This window comes from Hylobates moloch, unplaced genomic scaffold (genome assembly GCF_009828535.3).
Source record: "Hylobates moloch isolate HMO894 unplaced genomic scaffold, HMol_V3 SCAFFOLD_2, whole genome shotgun sequence".
Lineage (NCBI taxonomy): Eukaryota > Metazoa > Chordata > Mammalia > Primates > Hylobatidae > Hylobates > Hylobates moloch.
Genome location: NW_026652277.1, coordinates 119,623,748 through 119,649,639, shown reverse-complemented (window position 1 = coordinate 119,649,639; position 25,892 = coordinate 119,623,748). Strand labels below are relative to the sequence as shown.

Genomic DNA, 25,892 nt, shown 5'->3' with positions numbered 1-25,892 from the left:
CACTCGGGGTTAGGAGCTGGAGACCAGCGTGGCCAACATGGCCAAACCGCGCCTGCAGCCAAAGGAGAAAAAGCAGGCAGCGGTGGCGCGCCGGCAGTACCAGGCAGTCCGCGGTGCGGGGCAGCAGCAAGCCGAGTAGATTGCAGGCTGGGCCACAGAGGGAAAAAGGAAGGAAGGAAGGTAGGAAGGAAGGAAGGGAGGGCCCCAATGTTTTTTTTTTTTATAAAGTCCCTCTCTCATTTATTTTAATTCCCACCCCCCATTTCTATTCCCCGTCTTCCCATGTGCAACCTTCCTAATATGTTTGATACGCATCTTTTTGTTTGTATGTATTTTTAGAAAATGTTTGTTTTGTGTGCAAAAAAAAATTAATTAAAAAAAGTGAAAAAAAAAAAGAAAAACTAGGTAAAGAAATGTAGATATGGAAGTGGGAAGTGGAAGTCAATGATGCTTAAAATGATAAATTTGGAGAAAGCTGTTAGAGTATCAGAAGAAAGAGCTTAAAAGAGTCGGAGCCTTTGAGTAATAATGTGGAGGAAAAAGAGGGATAAGAAAAGAAACTTCTGATTGTCATTAGAACTTTTTAGTTCATTTGACTTGTTAAGCTATGTGCTTGCATTACTTCAGGAAAATAATTTTTTAACAATAAATAACTCCAATAAAGCACAAATGACTGAAAAAAAAAAAAAAGAAAGTTTTCAACTTTCTAACCAAGTAACTAACACAAAGAATTTCCCATTTCACATAATGCCACCCTCCATTATTACTTTTATAAAATAATTTAGCTAAATGTTCACTCAACTTATCATCTGAAAATACTTCTCTAGTTTCATTATTGGTTAGTTGCTTTTCTAGTTTTTTTGGAGTTCTGACACAGATGAATATTACATGAATCTACAATTTCCTATATTCACAAGTATTAGTTATCCTCTTTTGTAAATCTCAGCTTTCTTATCATAATATGAAATTTCAGAAATATCAGTGGCTTTAATATCTTAAGTCAAATAAAATTTTAGATATTCCTGGACTGTCAACTATATGATTCAAAACTTACTTCCATTGAGGAAATCGTCACCAGAGGTTTTGTTTTGTTTTAACGGCAAAAACCATGGACAAAGTGATGGCAATCTATTTTTGTCTATTTGGGAACCACTGTTTTGTCATATGACTTGATCAAGCCTTTGAAATACTTTTTTTTTTTTTTTTTTAGCTCTGAAATGCAATTAAGATGCTTAAGCGCTGTTGACCTTACAGAATTGTTTTATATATGGTGACTCTATATGCTGGTTTGCCCAGGTACTGTCTTCATTAATAATACCCTCTGGTACAAATAAAAAATATCATGATTTGGGTAATAAATTACAGGGCCATTCTAATTATAAGGATTCAATTAGATACAAGAAGTATGAAAGTACTTCAAAAGTCATAAGGAGCTATAGAAAATCATGATTTTATTCATTTTTATCTTATGTTCCAATTGGCTCTTTAATTTCTTCTTGTGGTCAGAAAAAAGAATGCATATTAATTGTCATGAACTTATAAAATATGCAGAAGATGTAAGAAGAAGATCAATTTAAACTTTGAACCTATGAATACACCCAGAGTTAATCATGGTTAATATTGTAGTCCTCTTTTTTCCTGTCATTTATCTTTCCACACACATTCCTTGCGTAGTTTCCATCATAGCCTTGTAGGTAATGGCCCAGCTTTTATGGACAGCATATTTGACTGCCAGGATCCTATGTCCACCACTTACCACCAGGTGACTTGGGCACATTATTTCTTTGTGCCACAGTTCTCCCATCTGTAAATGGGAAATAATAGTATCTACTTCATAAACTACAGTGAAGATTAAATGAAAAGGTATTCCACACAGTGTGAATTAAATGAAAAAGTTCATAAACTATAGTGAAGATTAAATGAAAAAGTATTCAACATACTGTGATTAAATGAAAAAGTATTCAACATAGTAGGCTTATAAATATGCTATAATTATGACAATTACTAATTATATTCTGTTTATACACTATTGTGAGCATTTTCTCCTGGCACCAAAGATAATCAAATCCATAATTTTAATGACTACATAAAATGATCATATGAACATATCGTGATTTAGCTATCATTGTTACAAGGCCTTAGTAAACACATTTATTTATAAATATTTGTTCACACATTTTATTATTTTAAAAACAGATTTCTAGAATTAGAATGACTGAGCACAAATAATCTGAGTTGTTAAGATTGTTACTATACGTTGCCAAATACCTTTCCAAAATAATTTCTCTACTTGTTATCTTTCCCTTTACAGTTCATGGTAGTTTCCATAAAACAACTGTATAACAATAAATAGTTTGAATAATATCAGATTATATTATAGAGGTTTATAATTGTCAAGTCTTTTAACTGTATATGGTATTTTTATTGATAAAAATAACGGTTTTTATTTCAATTACTTTGTTTTACCTAAACTCCCAATATATATTATTAATCACACTTACTTTACCTCCATTATTTGTGTCTTCGAATTTGCTGATAAATCATTATGTATATTTTCACTTTCAACATATTTCTCATTTTGTTGGATTTTTTTTATAAGCAGTGCCTTGGTAGATTTTTTCAATGTCCTAGCTTTTTCTCTTCCTGAATCTTATCTTTATTTAGCCTTGCTCCTTTCACATTGTTTGGTGTTTATTATTTATTTTCCACTCCTGGAAATTTTCCTATGGTAATTGGGAGATAAAATACATTTAAGTCTACTAATGTGTGTTATCAGCTTCGGTTTGAAATATTACTATCATGTGGAAAAACGAATATTCAGCCATAAAAATTGAAATATCTACTCTACGAAAATTATCTATGCTTTGTCCCATTCTGCTGCCACACGTACTGATTCACAGTTTTAGTTAACTTTTTTTTTTTTTTTTTTTTTTTTTTGAGATGGAGCTTGCTTTGTCCTTCAAGCTGGAGTGCAGTGGCACAATGTCGGCTCACTGCAACCTCCACTTCCTGGGTTCAAGCAATTCTCCCCACCTCAGCCTCCCAAGTAGCTGGGATTACAGGCACCCACTACCACGCCCGGCTAATTTTTGTATTTTTAGAAAAGACGGGATTTCACCATATTGGCCAGGCTGGTCTTGAACTCCTGACCTCAGGTGATCTGCCTGCCTTGGCCTCCTAAAGTGGTGAGATTACAAGCATGAGCCACCGTGCCCAGCCGGTTTTAGTTAATTTAATTTGGGGTTGTAAACACTGCCTCTCTTTATTTTGCTTTGTGTATTATGAATTATTTTGCTACAAGGAAAAAGTTGTAATTTTGATATAATTTATAAAGCCATTATTCAAAACTATCTTTTTTTGTGCTTAACTGAATTTGATGTTTACTAGGATATCTAGCCACAGTTTCTTCTTTGTTGGGTATTTGCTTTTCACTTATCATTGTTCTTATATAAGACAATTTATTTATAAAATATAACTATGTGACATACTTTCATGGTTGCAGATTTAAAGGTATTTTTGCTGTCTTCTTATATAAAGAATAATATAAAGAAAACTTAGCTAAATAAAGACCTATTGTATCAGAGCCGTCTTCCTTCAGAGCTAAGTTTTATTTATTTTTCTCTAGTATTAATGTTGCTCAAAAAGACTGAGCTACCTCATATATATTTCGTTGTTGGTGAATATTTTTTCTTGAAAGTCTTCAGTATTATCATTTGGAAATATTAAATCTCAACCAGTACATATATGTGTGTGTATATGTGTGTGTGTGTGTGTGTGTATATGTAGATGTTTACATATGTCTATGTAGATGTATGCATGTATCTATATATAGAGTACATTTATGTATATGCATACATAGCATTTATGTATATGTTATATACGGATGTGTATATCATGTATATATGAACTTTTTGCAAAATATGTTACCTAAAGACTGAATAGAGAGAGAAATAATGATTCTTTTCTTAAATTGTCAGAAATATAATGCATTTCTCCATTTTCTGAACATAGACTTTGTTGCATCTTGTAGTTCTCAATTATTTGTGTCCTTATGTCTTCTATAGAAGGCGCACTCTTTCCCTTTTCACTACCTTATGCATGTATCTTAATCACTGTTTCGAAATATAGGTAAAACAGTTCCTCCTCTGTGCAGCAATGGATGATCTTTTATTACGCTTCCATACAGAGCAACTTAGGTATGCTTTTACTTACTACAATAAGTATCATATTATATTTTGATTGTTTACTTATCTCTGTCTGGTAAAAACTAAATTCCCTGTGGATGGAGACTTTGGCATACTCATCTTTTTACCCCAAGGCCTTTGAATATAGGACATCCTACGGGCTTTATATGTGAGATCTCTGAATATATTGGTTATATAAATATAACCAATAAATGTTTTATTTATTGAACATAAATAACATTTATTGAACAGAAATAAATGTTTTATTTTCCTCATCTCAGAAATGCCACTTACGTATTGCTTTGAATCCAAATTATATTTCATTTTTATTGATCCTGCTGTGTTACACTCTAAGTGCCTTGACAAAACGAAATATTTCATCAATCTTTAAGTTATATAATAAATATCTAATGAATATTTATTGAATAAATAAATAGAGTGAGTGAGTGAATTACTCCATGATAAAAACTTTCAGACTTTTTTGGTTGACTTTCCAATATCATTCATTCATTTGGCAAATGTTGAACATACATACGTGTCTATTCTTTTGTAATTACATATTTTGTTTTCCATATTTTATCTTCATGTTTTTTGTGTTATACTTAATGTTTTAAGATCTATCTCAATATCATATTTAATGCTTGAAATATTATGCCACATACCTTTACTATGAATTTCCATTTTTTCCTAATTATATTTTATAAGTATTTTAAATAAATATTTTACATTATAGGTTTTGTTTTTCAGGAATGTATAAATTATTCATGTAATTTTGTTTTATAAGTATATTTTCTCTTTGGTTTCTCTGTATTTTTTTTCTAGGTAGAAAAAAATTAGTTTTCACAATAATTTTTAAATTATTTATCTTATTAATTAGTTGCTCCTTTATTGTTTATTTGTTCATTTTGTTGACAGTTTTCTCAGTACAAATTTTGTTTTGTAACTCACATTACTACTTTAAATCCAAAAAATGTTTCTATTTCCTCTATTGGGCTATATAATTGTTAACCTCTGAAATTAGCATCTTATCATTTCTTCTAAAGATGCATGTTAGTTCTGTTTTATGTACGCTGAATCAATGTCACGTTTCTTATTTTCTATGAAATTTATGGAAATAATTTGCTTGATATGTATATAAGAAACTTTTTCAAGTAGGAACAAAATAAACATTCCCAGTTAGTTTTAAAAATACTAGTTCCAAATAAAGTTAAATTTATTTTAAATTAAGAAATAATTTAAATTCTCCACTAAAAAATACCTGATACAAATCTATCAAAATTCTCTTTATACTTTCTTACTGGCATTGACTAACAAAATATTCACTGGATGTTGGTAGATGGAAAAAGCAGCAATATAGTTTTCCATTAGACTACAATGTAAAAAGGAAAAAGAGTTATTTGACTGTACATTGTTTTGACTTGTCAGGAGAATGTGTCAGCCTTGAATAAAGAATATAAGCCATAATTTTCCACAGAGAGCCTGTGTGATGATAATGAGAAACCACACTGTACATGTGTTTCCAACAGTCTTAGCACAATGCAGACTCTCCATCTTAGAATATGTTTGCTTAAAGAAATTTCTTTCCAGTAATGAGTTGCCCCCAACCATATGACCTACAAAGTATAGTTTTCCTTGAAGTATACTGACTACTTCTCTTAGAAAAAAAATGGCACCCTGATAGTACTGTTTGAGGGAATTGAGAAATAGAAAGCATAAGGAAGAGATTTATATTAAATGCTGATTTATGTATGAAAGGTATTTCCTGCAACTGACTGAATATACACTAGTGGACTGTTTATTTCTCTATTAATTCATATACCTATTATTTCTGAAAACCCAGGTTTCTCAAGCCAATGCAATGCATGAATATTGAGCACAGAAATTTTTTTCAACAGAGTAGTTTCCTCCCTATTAGTGGGAAATTAGAGGCTTTTGTTTTCCTTACTTCACTCCTTCAAATGATGAATAGTTAAATGAAAAGTAGAGATAGTTGCATTACCGTCTAATAACCCTTGACATCGAAGTTTAATAACTGTTTACTTTCATTGAACTATGTGCTGAAAAGAGAGCACTTAAGCATTGGCACCTGAGCTCTGGAAAACAAAAATAGTTTACAGCAAAGCCTATGTGCTTCCTGCCAGCTGGAATTTAGAGTCCAGAGCAATTGTCTGGAAATTGGTTGACCTTCAGATATAAGTTAATTGGCCTATAAGGATAGGGCAAACAACACTTTCATAATCAGTGTCCTGAAACTCTCAACTAGTGTGCATAGGATCTGGGATTTTACCATTTGAGAACTATAGTGCTAATATGAGTACAATAAATCAGTAAGTATATAATCATCTTATGGAAAGGAATTAACAACCTAACTAAACACTGATTTTTCTCATTTAAGATTTTTATTTTAGTTTAGGGTAATTTAACGCTAAGCACAATTAAAGAGTTAACAGACAGGTGGTGATTTTGATTTTTTAAATAATGTTTGAATTAATAAATTAAATGTTCCCAAATATGAAAATATGGTAACATTCAGTTAAAAGCCATTTTTCTACAGATAAAAATGTAGGTCAGATTTGATTTGATTTGAAATCAAATCAATCAATTACAATTATGTTATATACAATTGTAATTTATATATATATGTTAATTCGAATTTAGTGGTTAAAAGAAAAAAAGCCAATATTTAATATTCATTGGTGGGCCAAAATAAGACATTTTGGGAACCAAAACAATAAATTCTGTGACCTCAAATAAGGCAATCTGATTGATTTCTAAACATAAACATCATCCATAAATAGTTTTCTGAAATATTTTACCGTCCTGAAAGTGTAAAGTTACCAAGCAAAATAATAACTATACACACTGACACACAAAAACGTTGGTACAGTTCTGAGACAGGGTTTATAATGAATTCTATGTAAGAGTTAGACAAATTAAATGGCTAACATCTCCAAAGAAAGGCAATGGGCTTGGATCCTGCCCAGGAAGTATTTTTGTTTTTAGAGAAGCAAACATCACTTTTTGACTAATTTAAAGATTACTAGTTAACATCACCATTAGCATTGCTTTCCTAGAGGAAGGCAAGATAAATCTCAGTTCCTGGACAAGTTGGGGGTCACTGTTGCCATGGACACTGGGTATATGTATCAAATGCCACCAAAGAGAGGAAGATAAAAACTGCCGTGCATCCGGTTCTAGAAATCTATAATTAATATAAATTTCACCTATCTGAGGTAGATTTTCAGATTTAGATAAGTTTAGAAAATTTAAATTCCATTCAGGCACCTTTTTGATATGAAGTTTAATGAGGGCAGGATTCAACAAGTAAAAGAAAGATCAACAGTAAAGATTTCTGTAGAAATAACCACTTTTTCGGCTGGGCGCGGTGGCTCACACTTGTAATCCCAGCACTTTGGGAGGCCGAGGCAGGCGGATCACAAGGTCAGGAGATCGAGACCATCCTGGCTAACAAGGTGAAACCCCGTCTCTACTACAAAATACAAAAAAAATTAGCCGGGCGTGGTGGCGGGCACCTGTAGTCCCAGCTACTTGGGAAGCTGAGGCAGGAGAATGGCATGAACCCGGGAGGCGGAGCTTGCAGTGAGCTGTGATCGCGCCACTGCACTCCAGCTGGGGCAACAGAGCGAGACTCTGCCTCAAAAAAAAAAAAAAAAAAAAAAAGAAAGAACCACTTTTTCTTCAAAATACATACTTTACAAAAAATATTCAAAAAGCACTTTGAAACATGTTCTAATTCTAGAACACATAAGCCTGTAAACTAAGGCAGGCAGGGTTTCACTACCAATTCTTATCCTCCTCATATATTATCAAGATAGTTGAGTTTTAGCAAAAAGTCTATGGATTAATGATACTGGTCTCTATACTGGTAGATGCAAGCAGTAAATATTTAAAAAGCGTACGTGTTAAAAGTTAAAATGAAGCTTCACATGAAAGTGAAATATGACAAATTTAAACCTTTTAGGGGTGTGTAAATGTGCAATATATTGCTTTATATTATTTATAAATACTATTTATAAGACATTTACAAATTATTTTATATTTATATTAACTATAGAAATTGACAAACATGTATTTCTTAAAATGTCTTTTTGTATTTTTTTTAAGATTTTCCCGAAGGATACACAAATTAAATCTGATTTTATTACAAACCTATGCTGAGGCAAACACATTGTGGTTATTTTTTATAGTCCCAAATGCTTCAAGGTCCCTCAGCACTATTTCTGTCCAAAGAAATTTATCAGTTTTATCCTATTTTTCAAAGTTAATATAATATTAATACATAAAGCCAATTTTAATAATGGTTTATTAGAGCCTATCTGCTGAGGAGATAGGGAATTCTATTCCCCAATGTCTATTTTCATTTAAATATCACACAGGAGAATATCAACAAAATAATCAGAATGGCAAACTTTGATGCTAGAAAAAGGATAAGAGAAGTACACAAGAATAATTTTAATTTACACCTGTACTTAGAAACAAATATTCTGTAGTACAATAAAAATTATTTTGAATAACCAAGAAAGCGTAACAGTAAAAGACTGACTTTTTTCTCTTGGAAAACACATGAAGTACTTTGTGGTCACATAGGAGACTTTAAAGGAAAATTCAATCATGAGTTAAGATTCAGGGATTTTATTATTGCATTACTGTTTCCTATAGGAAGTTCTTTTCTAAATTTAAGTGGTTGTTTTCCCAAAAATGGCTTCTAGGTAGCTCATCTTGCAATGAAATTGCACTATTTTATATAATGTCATCAACTCAGTCTAAACGCATTTTGTGTAGAACCCTTCCAACTCTTTTTGCTGTAAATGACATCCTTTTGAAGTTATAGTCTAAGATCTTCCTGAATATTTCTGTAACATCTTATGCCATCAGTTTTGTGTTTTCTTCCCTCTGAAGCTGGTCTTTCCTAAGCACATAGCTAAGCTTCAGGTGACTGAACAATAAGGATAAACCATTTCCAACAATAAGTTACATCCTGGTTACATATTCTAAACAACAAAAACAAAACAAACCAAAAAAACAATTTTATTGTTGGTGATGATGTTTTTATATTTCCTCACAAGTAAATTTTTCCTGATTCTTTTTATTTTTGCTATTTTTCTCCCACCAAATTACTTCAGTAATTCCACTCAGACTGAATACACAAATAGACAATGACCAAACCACGTGTGATGACAAAGTATGACCCAGAAGCTCTGGAGTGAGCACCTCAGGAAGCCAAACACAATCTCAGCAAGCAATCTACCCAAAACAATCAGGATTCATCCTATTACTTCCAATTTCCCAATTTTTTGCCACCCTCCAAATCAGAATCAGCCAGAGAAAGTCAAACATGCCCCCCCAAACCCACTATCCAGGTGCGTTGCTTAGTTAGACCAACTCCAGTTTCCTCATGCCAGCAATCTCCAATCACAGCACACCCAAGATCTTCATTTCTTTCCACTATAAAACTTTTCCACTCCCCTGCTTGCCTTTGAATCCCTGTTTAATGCAAGTGATGATGGCTGTCTCCCTTCCTGTAGTAAGTTCTGAATAGTAACTTCTGCTTGTTCTCATTTGGGTGGGCTTTGTTTATTTCCATACTATAACTTATAAGGACAAAAAAGGAGCATTTATAAATAGAATGTTGAGTTTTACTGTTTAATGTAATACTGGAAGGTCAGAGAGTTTTTAATTGTGCCATGAATGGGACCAGATTTGCCACTGTAGCAATGTGGATCCTTACAATTTCAGACTTCAGGGTGACCTTCTGCAATCTAAAATCCTTTATCCACTTGAAACATTGACCCATGACCCCAACCCACTGATCCCTTGACTATTGTCTTTCCCTATCCTCATGTTGGAGGTATAGAGCAAAGCTAGGAAAAGCAACAAACTGTGCTACAGGAAAATAAGTCTGCATCAGACACTTGAGTAAGCGTTCTGTGTGAAGTATCTCATAATTTCCATAAAGATCCTTTATTCATTCAACAGTCAACAAATATTTCTTGAGTACATACTTTGTCCTCAAGACAAAGGATACTTTGCAAAGTCTTAATATATAATAGTGGAAAAGGGAGCATATATTTTCCATCTAGTAGGTCTTGCACTCTGGCTAGGGAGATAGCCCTTTTATAAAGTTCACATGAATAAATAATTGTGCACTTTGATAGAGTCAGAAATTAAAAAGGGCAGAGCATTATGAGAAATTTAAACTTGATTAGAGACTTAGAGGAGGCCTATCGAAGGAAGTAATATTTAAGATGATACTACCAGGATGAGTAAGAGTTCCCCAGGCAAAGGAACTGGGAATGGATATTCCTGGCTAGGAAAACTGTTTCTATTACTCTATGCCAAAGTGATAAGAAAACTTTGTTTTCTTGAGGAAATGAAAAAAAAAAAAAAAAAAAAAAAAACCCTTTGTAGGTAGGGCAGAAGAAAATATCTGAGAACATGATGAGAGGTCACTGGTGTTTTGGATTTTATTCAAAACACAATGAGAATCTGTGCAAGCATTTAAACAGAGGGATGACAGGGGTCAATTTTCTTTTAAAAATATCTACCTGGCTGCTGTGGTTTAGGGAATGGATTATAAGAGAATTGAACAGAGAGGCTTGTGGGAATTCCAAAGTAGTTGTACAGTTGAAAGGTACTATGGTTATGATTCAGCAACGGATGTGGTGGGAAATGAATGGATTCTAAACATATTTTGAAAGTAGAATACACTATATGATCCTTGAACTGACCAGAAGAATTCAAGCTTGGAAAATCACTTATTCTGTTTTCCTTTTCCTGTTCCTGAGTGCTCAATACCAGCCTCTCATAAGCAAAAGTATTGCCTGAGCTAGGCAAAGTCTGTAATAGTACCTACTGTCTTTCCCCCTTCTTGCCCTCCCCTCCTCCATTGAAGGCACTGCCATGGTCCCAGAGAGCTTATTTGGACAGAAGTGGCTGGCTGTGTATACAGTATCGGTGATCTTTTTGGGACCACAGTGAATTGGGCTGGGTTCCAATTAAGGCTTCTGTTATAATAGAGTAGAAAGAATTCATTTGATCTATGGACACCATCTAAGTAGAAAGGATGCCCATCTCCACTCCAGGCTCAGACACTTGAGCATGGCCCACATTTTCCCATTCATCAGAAGCATACTTGTTTCTTCCTGGTTTATCTGCTCCACAGCTGTAAACAACAGAAGCATGGACTTCCTTCTTGTTAACTGTTTTCATCCTGAAGTTCATGTTTCCGAACATTATGTAAAATCTATCATGTCAGTGACATAAAAACAACATAACATTCTTTTCAGCACTTATTACTGCCCAGTCTTATAATTTTATAAGTCTAATGAGTCTATTTATTATTGGCAGGTTTCCTCTATTAGACTATAACCTTCATGAGGGCATAAAACAGACATTCCTTCCATATTTGTTAGAGGATTAACCTACTAAATGAAGTGTGCTGGTCTAAGATGACCAAGACAGAATGAGAATGAAGAAAAGGCAATGGACATGAGAAGTGGGATAAAGCTAGCACTTTACATGTTTTCCTTCTTTATTTTTGTCTCTTAGTCATGATAGAACATAATTGTTAAATTTTAACGATTAAAATTTCTAGCCTCAATTTATTTCAAGATGGTACTTCCGGGTTCTTTTAGAGGCCATAGTATTCTTACTTCAGACTGTCCAAGAGGACAGCCCTTTGCCCTACACTTTTTTTTTTTTTTTTTTAAGATGATGAATTTGGCACAGAGAAGTTCGGTGGCAGGATGAAGTTTACATGCTTAGTTTTGATAGAATTGGAACTGAAATTCAAGCCTCTTGGATCACCATCTATTGGCCCTTCTAAACTGCGAATTCCATCAAGGTAGGGATGCTGTCTTTTCCATCTATGGGTTGGTAACTATACTTTCCAGGGGGAAAAAAAGTCAAGTCAATAACACTGTCTTCATGAGGCAGATAACTGCTGTTGCCTCATGATTCAGTGTAAGACCCTGTGTTTTAGAAAGATTAATAAATTTGTCCATAAAAAGTAAAGGGCAGAGTGAGAATTTGAGCCAAAATATCTCTGAATCTAGACCTTGAGCTCTTAACTATTCTACTAAATTTAAAATGAGGACCTTTTGCTACTTAGCAGCACTTTGTTCCTTCTAAGTCAAAATCAAGTCTGTCAAAATGGAATTTTCAATTTTTCTTAAGAACTGACTAAACTTTACCTCTGTCCTTTAGCTGATGAGTTCATGTACAAATTTTCAAGGATATTGAAAACATTTGATGTGAACTTTTTGCTCCCTTTCTCTTTAACTTACCTCCACCCATCCTTAGTACCTTATCTGTCTTTTCAGGGGAAGGTTTATGCGAGTTTCTTTCTACTAGTAATTCCCCTACTTGCTAATTCATTTTCCAATATTTGAGTTATGCTTTTATCCCTGGTATCCCCCCTTTTCCTACCTGGCTCCTCCATTTCTCCTTAAAAACACAGTCCAAATGCTTTGCTAGTCTTTGAACTGACAACATTGCTGATGGTTCAGTTAATGCCTTCTGTCACAAACTGTCTACTCATCTCCACTTCCTATTAAAATGGTTTTAAATTTATGGCCTCATACTAAAATTATTCTAAACTATATTATCTTCCCAAGTAACCCATAGCCTTCAGGGCTATTCTTTCTTTAAACTCACGTTGTGTTCTAATACCCTGCAAATATCTTGGACATGGTATTTATGTTATGACTAAAACGCATTTTAGCTTTATCTCCCACTTACACTATGTGTATGTGTGTAATGATAAAATCAAACGCTATGTTTGTGTTTCCGCATACTTCTACTTCCTTCTAAAATGACTCATTTTCTAACAATCAATAATTCAACATATTCTTTTTTTTTTTTTTTTTTTTTTTTTTTAATTCGGAGTCTCGCTCTGTTGCCTAGGCTGGAGGGCAGTGTAGCGATCGCGGCTCACTGCAAGCTCCGCCTCCCGGGTTCACACCATTCTCCTGCCTCAGCCTCCCGAGTAGCTGGGACTTCAGGTGCGAATTTTTTGTATTTTTAGTAGAGATGGGGTTTCACCATGTTAGCCAGGAGGGTCTCGATCTCCTGAGCTTGTGATTCCACCCCCCGCCCCGCCTCGGCCTCCCACAGTGCTGGGATTACAGGCGTGAGCCACCGCGCCCGGCCAATAATTCAACATATTCAAAGGCTAATTCTAAGTACTCAATTGACTATGACTCTTGATTAAGTATATCTTTTATCAGAAATTATATTTTTGTTGTTCTTTTGAAAGCTTGAAACATACAGCTTTTGATTGTATTTATTTACAAATATGTATTATCTTATCACTGTACATGAAAAGCCCCTTGAGGATAAGGACTGAACATAATTAATTCAGCAAAATGAATTTTCAGATTTTAGAAAATACAAAATATTTATGAAATTTCAGAGCAACCTGCACAACTCACACTGGTTTACCTTGCTTATCAGTGTGATAGATCATCATATGTACTTGATAACCATTATATTCAGGCGTATCTATAAGCCACAATGGAGCACAGAGAAAATTTTGTAATGTTTTATTTATTTTGAATTCAAGACAGGAATGGATCTATGGTAATATGAAGAGCGCTGCCATTTTATGCACATGTATTGAAATGTCAGCAATGGTCCAAGTTCCTCCTAGTGATTTGGATATTTCATAAATAAATAAATAAAGTAATAACATCTCCAGTAAACAGTAAGATGAACTCCTTAAGAGCTTACTGAATTCTACCATTATCAACTCCAGTCTTGGACACAGACTAATTTTCTCGTCTGGAAAGTGAGATAGTTAGGAAGAGACTGTCTCGTGAATATTTGGGTTCCAGTTTATTATAAAATATTCCTGACTTTGCATGGTCTTCACAAAGTGTACAGCTTGAAATCCTTAGTGGCAGGAGGTAACAGCTCTATAAATTTGAGTCATCGGTTGGTCATAATGTATTTAAAACTGTCTTGGGGACATTATCAAAAATGTAATTTTACTCTCTCCTGGATGGTGTGAATCAGCATTCAAATATGCTGTTATCTTCCAGACTAAGAAAGCCCTTCTTAGGTCTCAGCTTTCCTCTTCAGTTTCTATCTACAAATAAAGCTGCATGTTTCATTGATAGGTGAAATATAAGATAGCTTACCATCTTCAAAGCAATATTATCTCAGTCACATATAATTTTTCTCAAGTTCTTATTTTAATAAGCTCTAATAAGATTTAATAATATCTAAATAATATCTAAAAAGATTTAATAAGATTTAATATCTCTTGTCAATTATCAACGAATCTATCAGAAAAATATCTAAATACATACATTATGTATTTAAGAAAACTCACACTAAAATATTCATTAAGTATGCACATACCTACATTCTTTGGGTGCTTTACCACAATCCCTAGCAATAAAATCAAGTAAGATAGATCCAGTGTGGTGTGTTACATTTATGTATATACCCTAGTTACTGTGCATACATTAATTCAAATATTTCATTTAAATATGACTCAAAAAATAGAAACATACTTTTATATTTAATTTTTTAATGGCCTGCTCCAAGTTGGAAAGTCTATGCAACCATAAGTGATTATAAGCTGCATATATAAAGACCCATATTAAACCAAATATTTTCTAATTGCTATATTAAACCTTAAGACTAATTAACATTATATGCACTTCAAAGATTATATGCATCAGAAAAACCTCTAGTTAGAAAATAAAATATAAAATTGTCTTAAGATACCCTTTATCCTTGAATCCTAATTGTCAATTATTATATTCAATATAATTAATTAAATATTTATTTTTAGATTTACTCAATAAAGTTAAATGTCAATGAAATGTGACTACAACAGAGAATATTTGTCTTCTTTGAGATATGTTTCATTTAGTAATTAAAGCAAATAAGCTGACTGAAATACCTTTTCTAGACCTTCTTCCTTCAGACTGATCACATCCAAATCAAAATCTGTTCGCAAGCCATTGGTTTTGTTGAAAGTTATTCTGCCTGTGAGGCCTTCCCAATGTGCCTATGGGAATAGAAAAACATTGATAATAAATAAGTGAAGAAAGATGGAATAAACATTTTTTCACAAAAGTAGGAAACTTATATTCATTACTTTTCAGTTTACATTGCTAGAGATTTTTGAAATATTTTAATTTTCTTCTGAAATTTGAAAAACGTTTTTCTACATGAATTATCCTAGTTTCAGTAGAAAATTTATTATAATTTTTTCATTTTATACAATGCATTTTCCAGTTATAATTTTCTGTCTATGAGAGATTGTATTATTATGTTTTAAGTAGTGTACCTCTTTTACTAAAGTAAGAAGAATTTAGTTACTTTTTATGGTGTATGAGATATTAAATATCTCACTGGCAAATACAGTTAGAACTACTGTTATAAAATCCCACTACTAAATTCATAACAACATGAAAAGAAACTTATTACAATAAGAGAAACTGAATCCAGGAAAAGCTATGTTATACTAACTCAATTATATACATTCCCCCTAGAATAATTAACTTACTCCTTTACTTTCCCCTAAGTAAGGGCAAGGGAAATGTATTATAATTACTTCATATCAAGATATACTTCATGTAGAAGGAGATGGGAATATAATAGTCTAGCTATATAATATGTTCAACCCTAAAAGGTGAGTAAATATCTGGACTTTTTTAATGTAAAAAGTTTTCCCATTCTGTTGGTTATAGAACCACAATTAGACGTTTTCCATTGTTTGTCATTTGGAAATAGCTTAGGAAAAAGTAGTTAAATACAGAAATTTTCAATTATAAAATGTATACTCACAACTAAAATGTTTAAAATAATATAACCAAGACCCAAAAGAAGTAAATATCAGTAGATTAAGGGTAATATTTCAATAAGGATTTGAAATTAATATTACCAAATTTCTTAGGCTCCATATGATATTTGGATACTTATGTGCAAGATTCTTAGTTTTCAGCTAATAAATTACAAATGAAATAGAAAAATTTTAATACGTATTCATAAACATATTGCAACATGCCTTTGCTAAAGTTAAACATGTGTTCACTGGTTTGGAATAAGGAAGAAAAAACTATTTTTAGCCTAACGTCTTCCAAAGAAAAAATTTCAAGTCACTAACAAAAATGGATAATAGTATAAAAGTAAACAAAAAGATCAAGAAGTACAAGAATAGAAGAGTAAAACACTAGAACAAATCTGGGGTAGAGAGAGCATAAAGAAATGTATACCAGGTGAAATTGCACAAATAATTTTATCACAAATTCAATTCTGAACTTCCTAGCAACCAAAACAAAGAAGAAAATATGATAAAAACACAATATACAGGGTCTATAATTTAAGACATACCAGCTGCTCAGGAGAAAGAGCTTTTCCTGGCACTGAGACCTGAGAGAAATTTCTCCTGTTGGTCCTCATAAGGGGGACATTGTGATTTAGTGGACAAGATTCTCAATTACACCCTACAATAAATACAATGGGGAATGTCATACAACTGCTTCTTTTAGGGCTGCTTGACACATGTCATTGTTTCAATAATCTAGTGCTGAGTTCGGAAAAATCAATTCTTCATCTCGCCAGACCTGTGGACTATGTCTACAGCTCACTAAGGCTCAGTTTTAAACCAGAAGTAAATGTTAGAATATGGAGCAACTAATAAACTGCATATTCTTCAGAAACTATTAATTCATCTACCTGAGAGTTTGATAAGAATTAGACAAAGAAAATTCATGGATATTCAGAGATACTTAATTATGATCCTATTTGCACTTTTATTTTCATGATGAATAATTTATTACAAGATGAACTGATGATTTATTTTAAGCCATTAATAAAAAATTTCATATGGTAATAATACCTGTGATATTTCATTGCAAAGATTAAGGCTCAGTTAAACTTTCGTCTATGAAAAGTATTCTAAGTTAACAGAGGACTTTCTTTTATGACAGGAAAAATATATACGTATACATATTTGTATATATATGCATGCATATATGTATCTATGTATGATCTTCAAAAACTTTTCTTTTTCTCACTATGAATATTCTTGATCTATAATAGACATAATCAGAAATGATATATGGTCATAAGAATGGTTGCATTATATAATATGGAGTAAATTTTGCACTTTGATTAATCCATATATTCTATTTTTGTTAACTGTTCATATAATTTAAATAACTAGACATATTTATGAACAATTAATCTGAATAACTATACTTGAAGCCTCACAAATTAGGTATAATTTTACTGTAGTGCAAATGACATTTATGTTAAATATGCATTTTATATTTTGTTGCCTAAAATATAAACATTCTTTTATTAATCTATGTCTCTACATAAAAGGAAAAGTAATAAACATAAAGATTCAGAAAGGTAAATGTTAACCCTCATAGATACTTTGATAGATGTTTTGTTTCCCCCACCTTTCATTTGGTATTATTTAGTAAAAATGTTAATTTTGCTTATTTAGAGAAAGAGAGAAAATTTAAATTAAACATAAAGTAAAAGGACACTTGCTAGAAAAACCACAATAATCTCATTTCATTCAGCTTGACAACAAAAGAGACAAGGCAGATGTTCTTCTCCTGACATACCTCTTTAATTAGACTCATAAAGCGGGTCCCGAAGCGCCAGGGTTTATGTCGATTACACTGCAAGGAACTGACTGTCATCTGGGGAAACTGTTGAACGGCCACAGACACCACATGCACAGCATCATACATTAGAGCAGCGTCAGTCTGAAAAGCAAGGGAAAGGGAAATTTATAGTCAATATAACTTGTAGAACTTGTGGTAGATGGTTTGGAAGGAGGGAGAGGGAAGAGGTAAGGGAAATACATATCCCGTTTTTCTTTGTATAAAGAAGAAAACGTTATCTCTAACATGCTCTCGTTCTCTTAAACAAGACATTATGATCAAATTACTACATCAGCTCCATACGAAAATTTGACCTACCCTCCTTTTCCTGAAATAACCCAATTACATATAGTTCTAGTACTGCCGTTGAAGTAGGAAATGTATGAAGACAGGCTTTATTTCCTTTTTGTCACTATCTCTGATTCTTACTCTGTCTCACTATACACACACACACACACACACACACACACACACACACAATGAGTACATTGCTAACATTTTTAATGGTCACATAAATTACATATTGTATATAAAAGTAAGTAAACAGTTTCCTTTTATAGGAAGAAACCAAGATTTTTAGGGAAATTTACTTAAAACCTTAAATTCTTTGTTTTAATCTTTTAGCTTTAAAAAGATATAAACCCTGATCTTTTTCTTCAACTCAAATTTTCAAAAGTTTCAATCTCAGAAATGATGGTAGTTTTGAATCTCAATAGCTGTATTACCCGCTTTTCAAGAAACTAAGCTTAATCTCTTGTACAGTTTCCTTTCCCCGAGATTTCCATATGAATAAAAGTTCATTTGGCTTCTCAAGTAAAATGAATATGAATTCTACTGTGTTTTCACCTGCTCAAATGACCAACCACTTTGGAGGTTGATGATAAAAAAATAAAATGTTTATAAGTCATAAGAAAACAGAGGCTCGGTGATTGTCAAGTGCTGTGTTAAATGGACCCTCACACTGTGTTTGACAGATTGATGCCAGGCTTACTACCTAGAGAAGACAGCCACACTGACAGTGCTCCTAGTAATGAACTTTGGCCATCTGCTTGGCATGCTTTAGAATAAAAGCATATATTTCCTCTTCTCATTCACACAATTAGTGAGCTGTGAAATGAATTCCAAAATGAATAGGAACCCTGTAGATTACAGCATTTGCCACAATACAATACAAAATGAGTATACACAGTAGCTTTCAACCAAATGCATCCTGAGGAGCTATACCACATAAAATGGAAGATGGCTAAAGAGCACAATGCAATAAGAGAACATAATAATATTATTTTATAGTTCATAAATCTCTGGGGGAAAATAACTCAGATTCCTAACCTTCATTTTATAAATTCTACTGACTATTTTCACATACCCTGAAGGATGCATAGTGAAAACTAGTAGTGTTCATTGAGGCATACATCCTGAGCCTGAGGATTTGACTGATATTTGTCTCTGACTCGAGTTAATATTCAGAGGACATATTACATATATTACACAGGTAGTCACAAAAATCATCACCAGAATTGGGAAGATACATTTTGAGTGTTTTAAAATATGTCACGGTGAACAGAAAGGGTAATTTTGCAGCATAAAACATAAGAGAGTCTTAAAAATATTTATGTTTATTTTAACCCAGTAATTCCTCTTTCTGGAATTAGCATTAAGAAAATCAGAGATAAGAACAAAGGCTACATATCCATTGTTTTGTTTTTAGAAAAAAACGAGTGGAAATCTACTGAATGACCAAAATAGGGAAATTTCTAAATAAATCCACAATGTTTTCTTATATAAGGACAAAAAATCATATTTTGAAAAATACTCAACTAGATGGAAATTAAATACATCTTAAATGGTGTTGTGTTAAATTAGATTTAGATTACACAGAACTGCATTTCCAGCATAAATCATTATATATAAATGTATAAATAATGGTTTTATATATAATATATACAATGGTTTTATATATAATATATAATGGTTTCATATATTATATATATTTTATATATAAGTATATATTATATATAGTATGTAATATATAATATATATTATAATATATAAAACCATTATTAATATATAACCATTATTTTATACATTATATATAAACTATTATATATAATATATACATAAAAATATATATATAATGGTTTATGTTGGAAATACAGCATAAATACATATTTACTTTATAAATATATATGTATAAATAATATATATTTATAGAGTAATATAAAGTATTACCTTATAAAGCAATATATATTTATAAATTAAATAGAATATCTAAAGTACACATGTATGTATACTTATATATATGGGCAATTAATATATTTACTTTATTCTCTGAATAATAGTATAATAAAAAATCTATTGTTAACATTTTATAAATAACAAAACCAAGGCTGGGAAGAGTGAAGAACTAATTGAAATCACACAGCTAACAAGTGGGGAAGCCCACCCTCCCTGTTCAGGAATGCTTTTTAGCCACCACTACATATTATATAAATGACAACAACAACAGGAAAACACAATAAAATAATAATGTTTAACTCTTGTGTATTAATCATGAGTAAAATTTTTGTTTCGTATTTTTCACAGTTTTTAAGATTAACATGTAATGTATGAGGAAGATTACAAACACCATAGCAGTTATTGCCAAGATAAAAATGTTGATCTATGTATGGAAAAAATAACTAAAAGAATACAATCTATAATATTTCTAATTCCAAGTGTTCATGAAAATTGCTTCTCATGACTTATTGACATATAGATAATCTAACAGGACATCCATAAAAATCCTGGAGTAGTAATCTGATTTAATATGACAATGCTAGAAAATAATTTTGCCTAATTAAAAATTGAAAAATCTTTTCTGGTATATAGTTTCAGTTTCAAGATCAGGGACACAGTAGTTGATAATAAAACTCTTTGAAATCTATTATTTTAAATACAATTATAAAAATTAGATAATATTATTAAACTACAAGATAAATATAGCTGGGCACAGTGGCACACATCTGTAGCCCAGCTACTTGGAAGGGTAAGGTAAGAGGATCACTTGAGCCCCCCGAAGTTGGAGCCCAGTCTGGGCAAAATGGTGAGACTACTGTCTGTAACAATAAAATATAAATCCTTGAGAAAAAGGTACAAGTAATCTAAAGGTCGCTGATCAAACTACTTCTGGATTTCCCAGTTTAAAATAGCTTTACTTATAAATCAATAAACAGAACTTCTGAAATACTTTCTATGATATTTTCTTCAGTTTGGGGTACTTTTCAGTTTTAATTTTAGACTAGTTATTTTTGTGATATTATGTAGATTTTTCTATTTATATTTAATATCTTGTCAGATTAAACTATTGTCCTCTTTGTAAAATTGTGTGTCTATAAATCTTCTTCCTTTGAAAAACTGTGTGAAAATTCTAGTGCTTCAAAAATGTGGTTTCTCTTATTCTCACAAGAATCACAAGAATGCTCACAAAAATGTGGCTTCTCTTATTCTCACAAATATTTGAAAATTTGTCTTCTATTAATAATATTAATAGCCAACATTCATTCAATATCTGTGTGTGAGGCACTCTCCTTAAATTAATTCCTTTAATTTCCATAACCATTATTCAGGTGCAATCCCATCAAGTTTGTGTCAAACAGGAAACCAAGGCAGACAGCAGTTAAGTAACTCAAAAAACAAACCATAGCATATAGGGGTAGAGCTAGATTTAATCCATATAATCTGTCCAAAGTTTATATCCTTTTCTTTGGGTTTCTCACTCAGCACTCTACAGTTAATAAGCAAAGTAGTGAAGGTGGTTTTGAAGTTACACAATGTAACAAATGTCAACAAGCACTTGAGTGCATAAATCTCTATATAATTTTTTCGTAAATATTTACATAATGAAAATGTACTGCAAAATAAGAAAAGGTAGAGATTATAGAAAATTGGTAAATATATATTTGTAAAAAAGAAATACATTGTTATACCTGGGGCATGGAGATCGCCCTGTCCTACTCACCACAGCCTATTCCCATGCACCCATCAGGGGACACTAAGGGCAGGCCCACACCCCTGGCACTATCCCCCAAGTACCCAAGTATGCCACCCAGGGACCTGAGAACAGCCCTGCCTTGTTCACCACTGCTGGTGTCTGTGCACTTCTCCTGGGGGCTGGCCCATCCAGCCTGTTGCAGGCACTGCTAACACCAGTATGCGATGCCTGGGAGCCCACGGGTGGTCCCACCATCACTACTGCTATTTCTCATGCCATGCATACTGCTTAGGGACCCAGGAATTCACCACACACATGCCCACTGCTGCCACTACTGAACACAAGCAAGCTTCCTGGAGGCCCAACAATTGGCCCACCTGGGCCCACTAACACCAGTGCCCTTGTATGCCACACAGGAGCCTAAAGACAGGCACACTTAGCCCACCGATAACACCACTGGGCCTGAGGACTGAACTACCTGGCACTCCTATACCCAGTAAAATCTCAACACAGTCTCCACTAATAATCATAGTCTAAGAAATGGAAATCACAGACACCACTGATGCTGTAAAAATCATATGAAGACTATGCTACTGCTAACCCTAGAATCAAAGCTAAAGTGCCCCCTCAACCAATACCATAGATAAATCCATAGGAAAAATTTTCCCGTATGAAAATTCATCCAAAAAAATTGTAAAAAGCTGGCCGGGTATGGTGGCTCACACCCGTAATCCCAACACTTTGGGAGGCCGAGGTGGGTGGATCACCTGAAGTCAGGAGTTTGAGGCCAGCCTAAACAACATGACGAAACCTGGTCTCTACTAAAAATACAAAAGTTAGCGGGGCATGGTAGCTGTAGGCCTGTAATTCCAGCTACTCGTGAGGCTAAGGCAGGAGAATGGCTTGAACCCGGGAGGCGGAAGTTGCAGTCAGCCAAGATGGCGCCACTGCACTCCAGACTGGGTGACAAAGTGTGAGACTCCGTCTCAAAAAAAAAAAAAAAAAATTTTTAAACAAGCAACTATTATACAAGATGCGTAGATATCAACATAAGGACAAAAAAGGACACAAGAAATAAAAAATCAAGGAAGTACGACACCTCTGAAGGAGCACAATAATTATCCAGCAAAAGATGCAGTGAAAAATAGATCTATGAAATGCCTGAAAAAAGATTCAAAATAATTATACCAAAGAAGCTCAATGAGACACAGAGAACACAGGAAACAATACAAAGAAAAAAAAATCAGGATATTAGTGAAAAGTTCAATAAAGAGATAGACATATAAAAGAACCAAACAAATTCTGGAACCACTACAGAAAACCACTAAACCACAATGATAATATGAGAGAAAGAAGGGAACAAACTATATACAAAACAATCAAAAACAATTAAAAATAATAACCTTTAATATAAACACAATAAGGTGTCCATTTGAAAGATATGACTAGCTGAATGGATTTTTTTAATGACCCAACTATATACTGCCTACAAGAAATTCATCTCTCTTGTAAAGACACATATAGACAGAAAGTAAAGGAATGAAAAAGAGATACTCTATGCAAATGAAAGCCAAAAGTGAGCTGGAATAGCTATACTTATATCAAGTAAAACAAACTTTAAGTCAAAAAACAGTACAAAGAGACAAACCAAGTCTTTATATAATGACAAAGGGATCAATTCAGCAAGAGGACAACATTTCTACATATTTATGCACTCATCAGCAGGGCACCTAGATATATTAAACAAATTTTATTTGATCTAAAGAGAGAGACAGACTACAATACAGAAATAGTTAAGGACTTGAATATCCACTCTCAACATTAAACAAATCATCTAGGTAGAAAATCAACAAAGAAACATCAGAGTAAAACAGCACTTTAACCAAAGGGACTTAACAGACATTTACAGAACATTTCATCCAACAACTGCAGAATATACATTCCTCTCATCAGCACACAAAACAGTCCAGGAAAAACAATGTTAGGCCACAAAATGTTTCAACAAACTTTTAAAAGTTGAAAAGTTGTAAAAATCAAATATCAGACCACAATAAACAAAAAAATAGAAGTCAATAACAAGAAGAATTTTTGAAACACTACAGACATATGGATACTAAACAGCATACTCTTGAATGACCATTAGGTCATGGAGAAAATTAAGCAGAAAATCTAAAAGTTTCTTGAAACAAATAAAAATGGAAACACAACACATCAAAACATACGGGATACAGCAAAAGCAGTGTTAAGAGGGAAGTTTATAGCAATATGTATCTACATCAAGAAAACACAAAGACTTAAAATAACCTAATGATGCACCTCAAGGAACTAGAAAAGAATGAACAAATCAAACCTAGTATTAGTAAAAGAAAAAATTAATAAAGATCACAACTGAACTAAATGAAATAGAGACTTAAAAAAATAATACAAAGGATTATTGAAATGAAAAGTCTTTTAAAAAAAATTGACAAACTTCTAGTTAAATTAACCAAGAAAAAGAGATAAAAGACCCAAATAAACAAAATCAGAACTTAAAAAACAGACACTACAATAGATAACACTGAAATACAAAAAAAATCCTAAAAGACTATTATGAAAAACTATGTACTAACAAACTCGAAAATTTATAGGAAATGGATAAATTTTTAGACACATACAACCTACTACCAACATTGAATTAGAAAGAAGTAGAAAACCTGAACAGGCTAATAAGAGTAACAAAATTGAATCAATAATAAAATGGCTTCCATCAAAGAAAATCCCAGTACCAGATGACTTCACTGCCATATTCTACCTAATTTTTAAAGAAGAATTAACACCAGTTCTACTCAAACTACCTGTTAAAAAACAAGAGGAGATAATTCTTCCTAACTCATAAAATGAGTTCAGTATTATGATACCAAAAGCAGACAAGGACACAACAGCAACAACAACTGGTGAACATCTATATTTTGTATCTATGTTCACAGGCAAACATCCCTGGTGAACATAGATGCAAAAATCCTCAACAAAATACTAGCAAGCTAAATTCAACAGAACATCCAAAAGGTACTACAACATGATAAAGTGGAATTTATTCCAGGAGCTCAAGGATAGTTCAACCTGCAGAAAACAATAAATGTAATACATCACACCAATAGAATAAAGGGTAAAAATCATGTGATCTCAATAGACACAGAAAAGTATTTGATAAAATTCAACATTCCTTCATAATAGAAACTCAACAGACTAAGCATAAACGGAACACACCTCAGTATAACACAAGCCATATATGACACATCTACAAATAACATAATGTATGGGAAAAAGCTGAAATCCTTTCCTCTAAAAACTGGAACCAGACAATGATGCCCACTTTTACAACTCCTATTCAGCATAGTACTGAAAGTCCTACTCAGAGCAATCAGACAAGAGAAAGAAAGGACATTGAAACTGGAAAAAAAAAAAAAAGTCAAATTGTCCCTTTTTGCAGGTGACATTATCTTATATTTTCAAAAACCTAAAGACTCCACCAAAAACTCCATTTGGCAAATTCAGTAAAGTTGTAGAACACAAAATCAACATACAAAAATCAGCCGTTTTTATACACAAATAACTAACCTGCCAAAATATCAAGAAGGTAATCTCATTTACAATACCAACGAAAAGTAAAAAACTTTAGGAATAAATTTAACTAAGGAGATGAGGAACTCTACAACGAAACCTACAAAAAACTGATTAAAGAATTGAAGAGGACAAAGGCAGATGAAAAGACCATGCTCATGTATAGGAAGGATTAATGTTGTAAAAATGGCCATACTACCCAAAGCAATCTACAGATTCAATACAATTACCACCAACATATCATAACATTCTTCACAGAAATAGAAAAGAAAAAAAACTTCTAAAATTCATATGGAACCAAAACAGCCTGAATAACCAAAGCAATCCTGAGCAAAAAGAAAAAAAGCTGAAGGCATCACAATACCTGACCTTAAAACGTGCTACAAGGCTATAAAAACTAAAACAGCATGGTATTGGTATAAAAACAGACACAAAGACCAATGAAACAAAATAGGCAATCCAGAAATAAATCCACATATT

At 32.8% G+C, this 25,892-nt stretch overlaps 1 protein-coding gene across 12 annotated transcripts in view; it reads right to left on the bottom strand.

Moving 5' to 3' along the window:
* Positions 1–25,892, bottom strand: part of GRIK2 (glutamate ionotropic receptor kainate type subunit 2) — a 671,651-nt gene that overhangs the window by 244,898 nt on the left and 400,861 nt on the right. For all 12 annotated transcript variants that reach the window (XM_058435428.1, XM_032155777.2, XM_058435430.1 and 9 more), the window contains exons 8-9: positions 17,801–17,944; positions 15,118–15,225 (exon numbers count right to left, since the gene is read on the bottom strand). In XM_058435428.1, the coding sequence (XP_058291411.1) occupies positions 15,118–15,225; positions 17,801–17,944 (252 nt within the window). The remainder of the gene's footprint in view (positions 1–15,117; positions 15,226–17,800; positions 17,945–25,892) is intronic.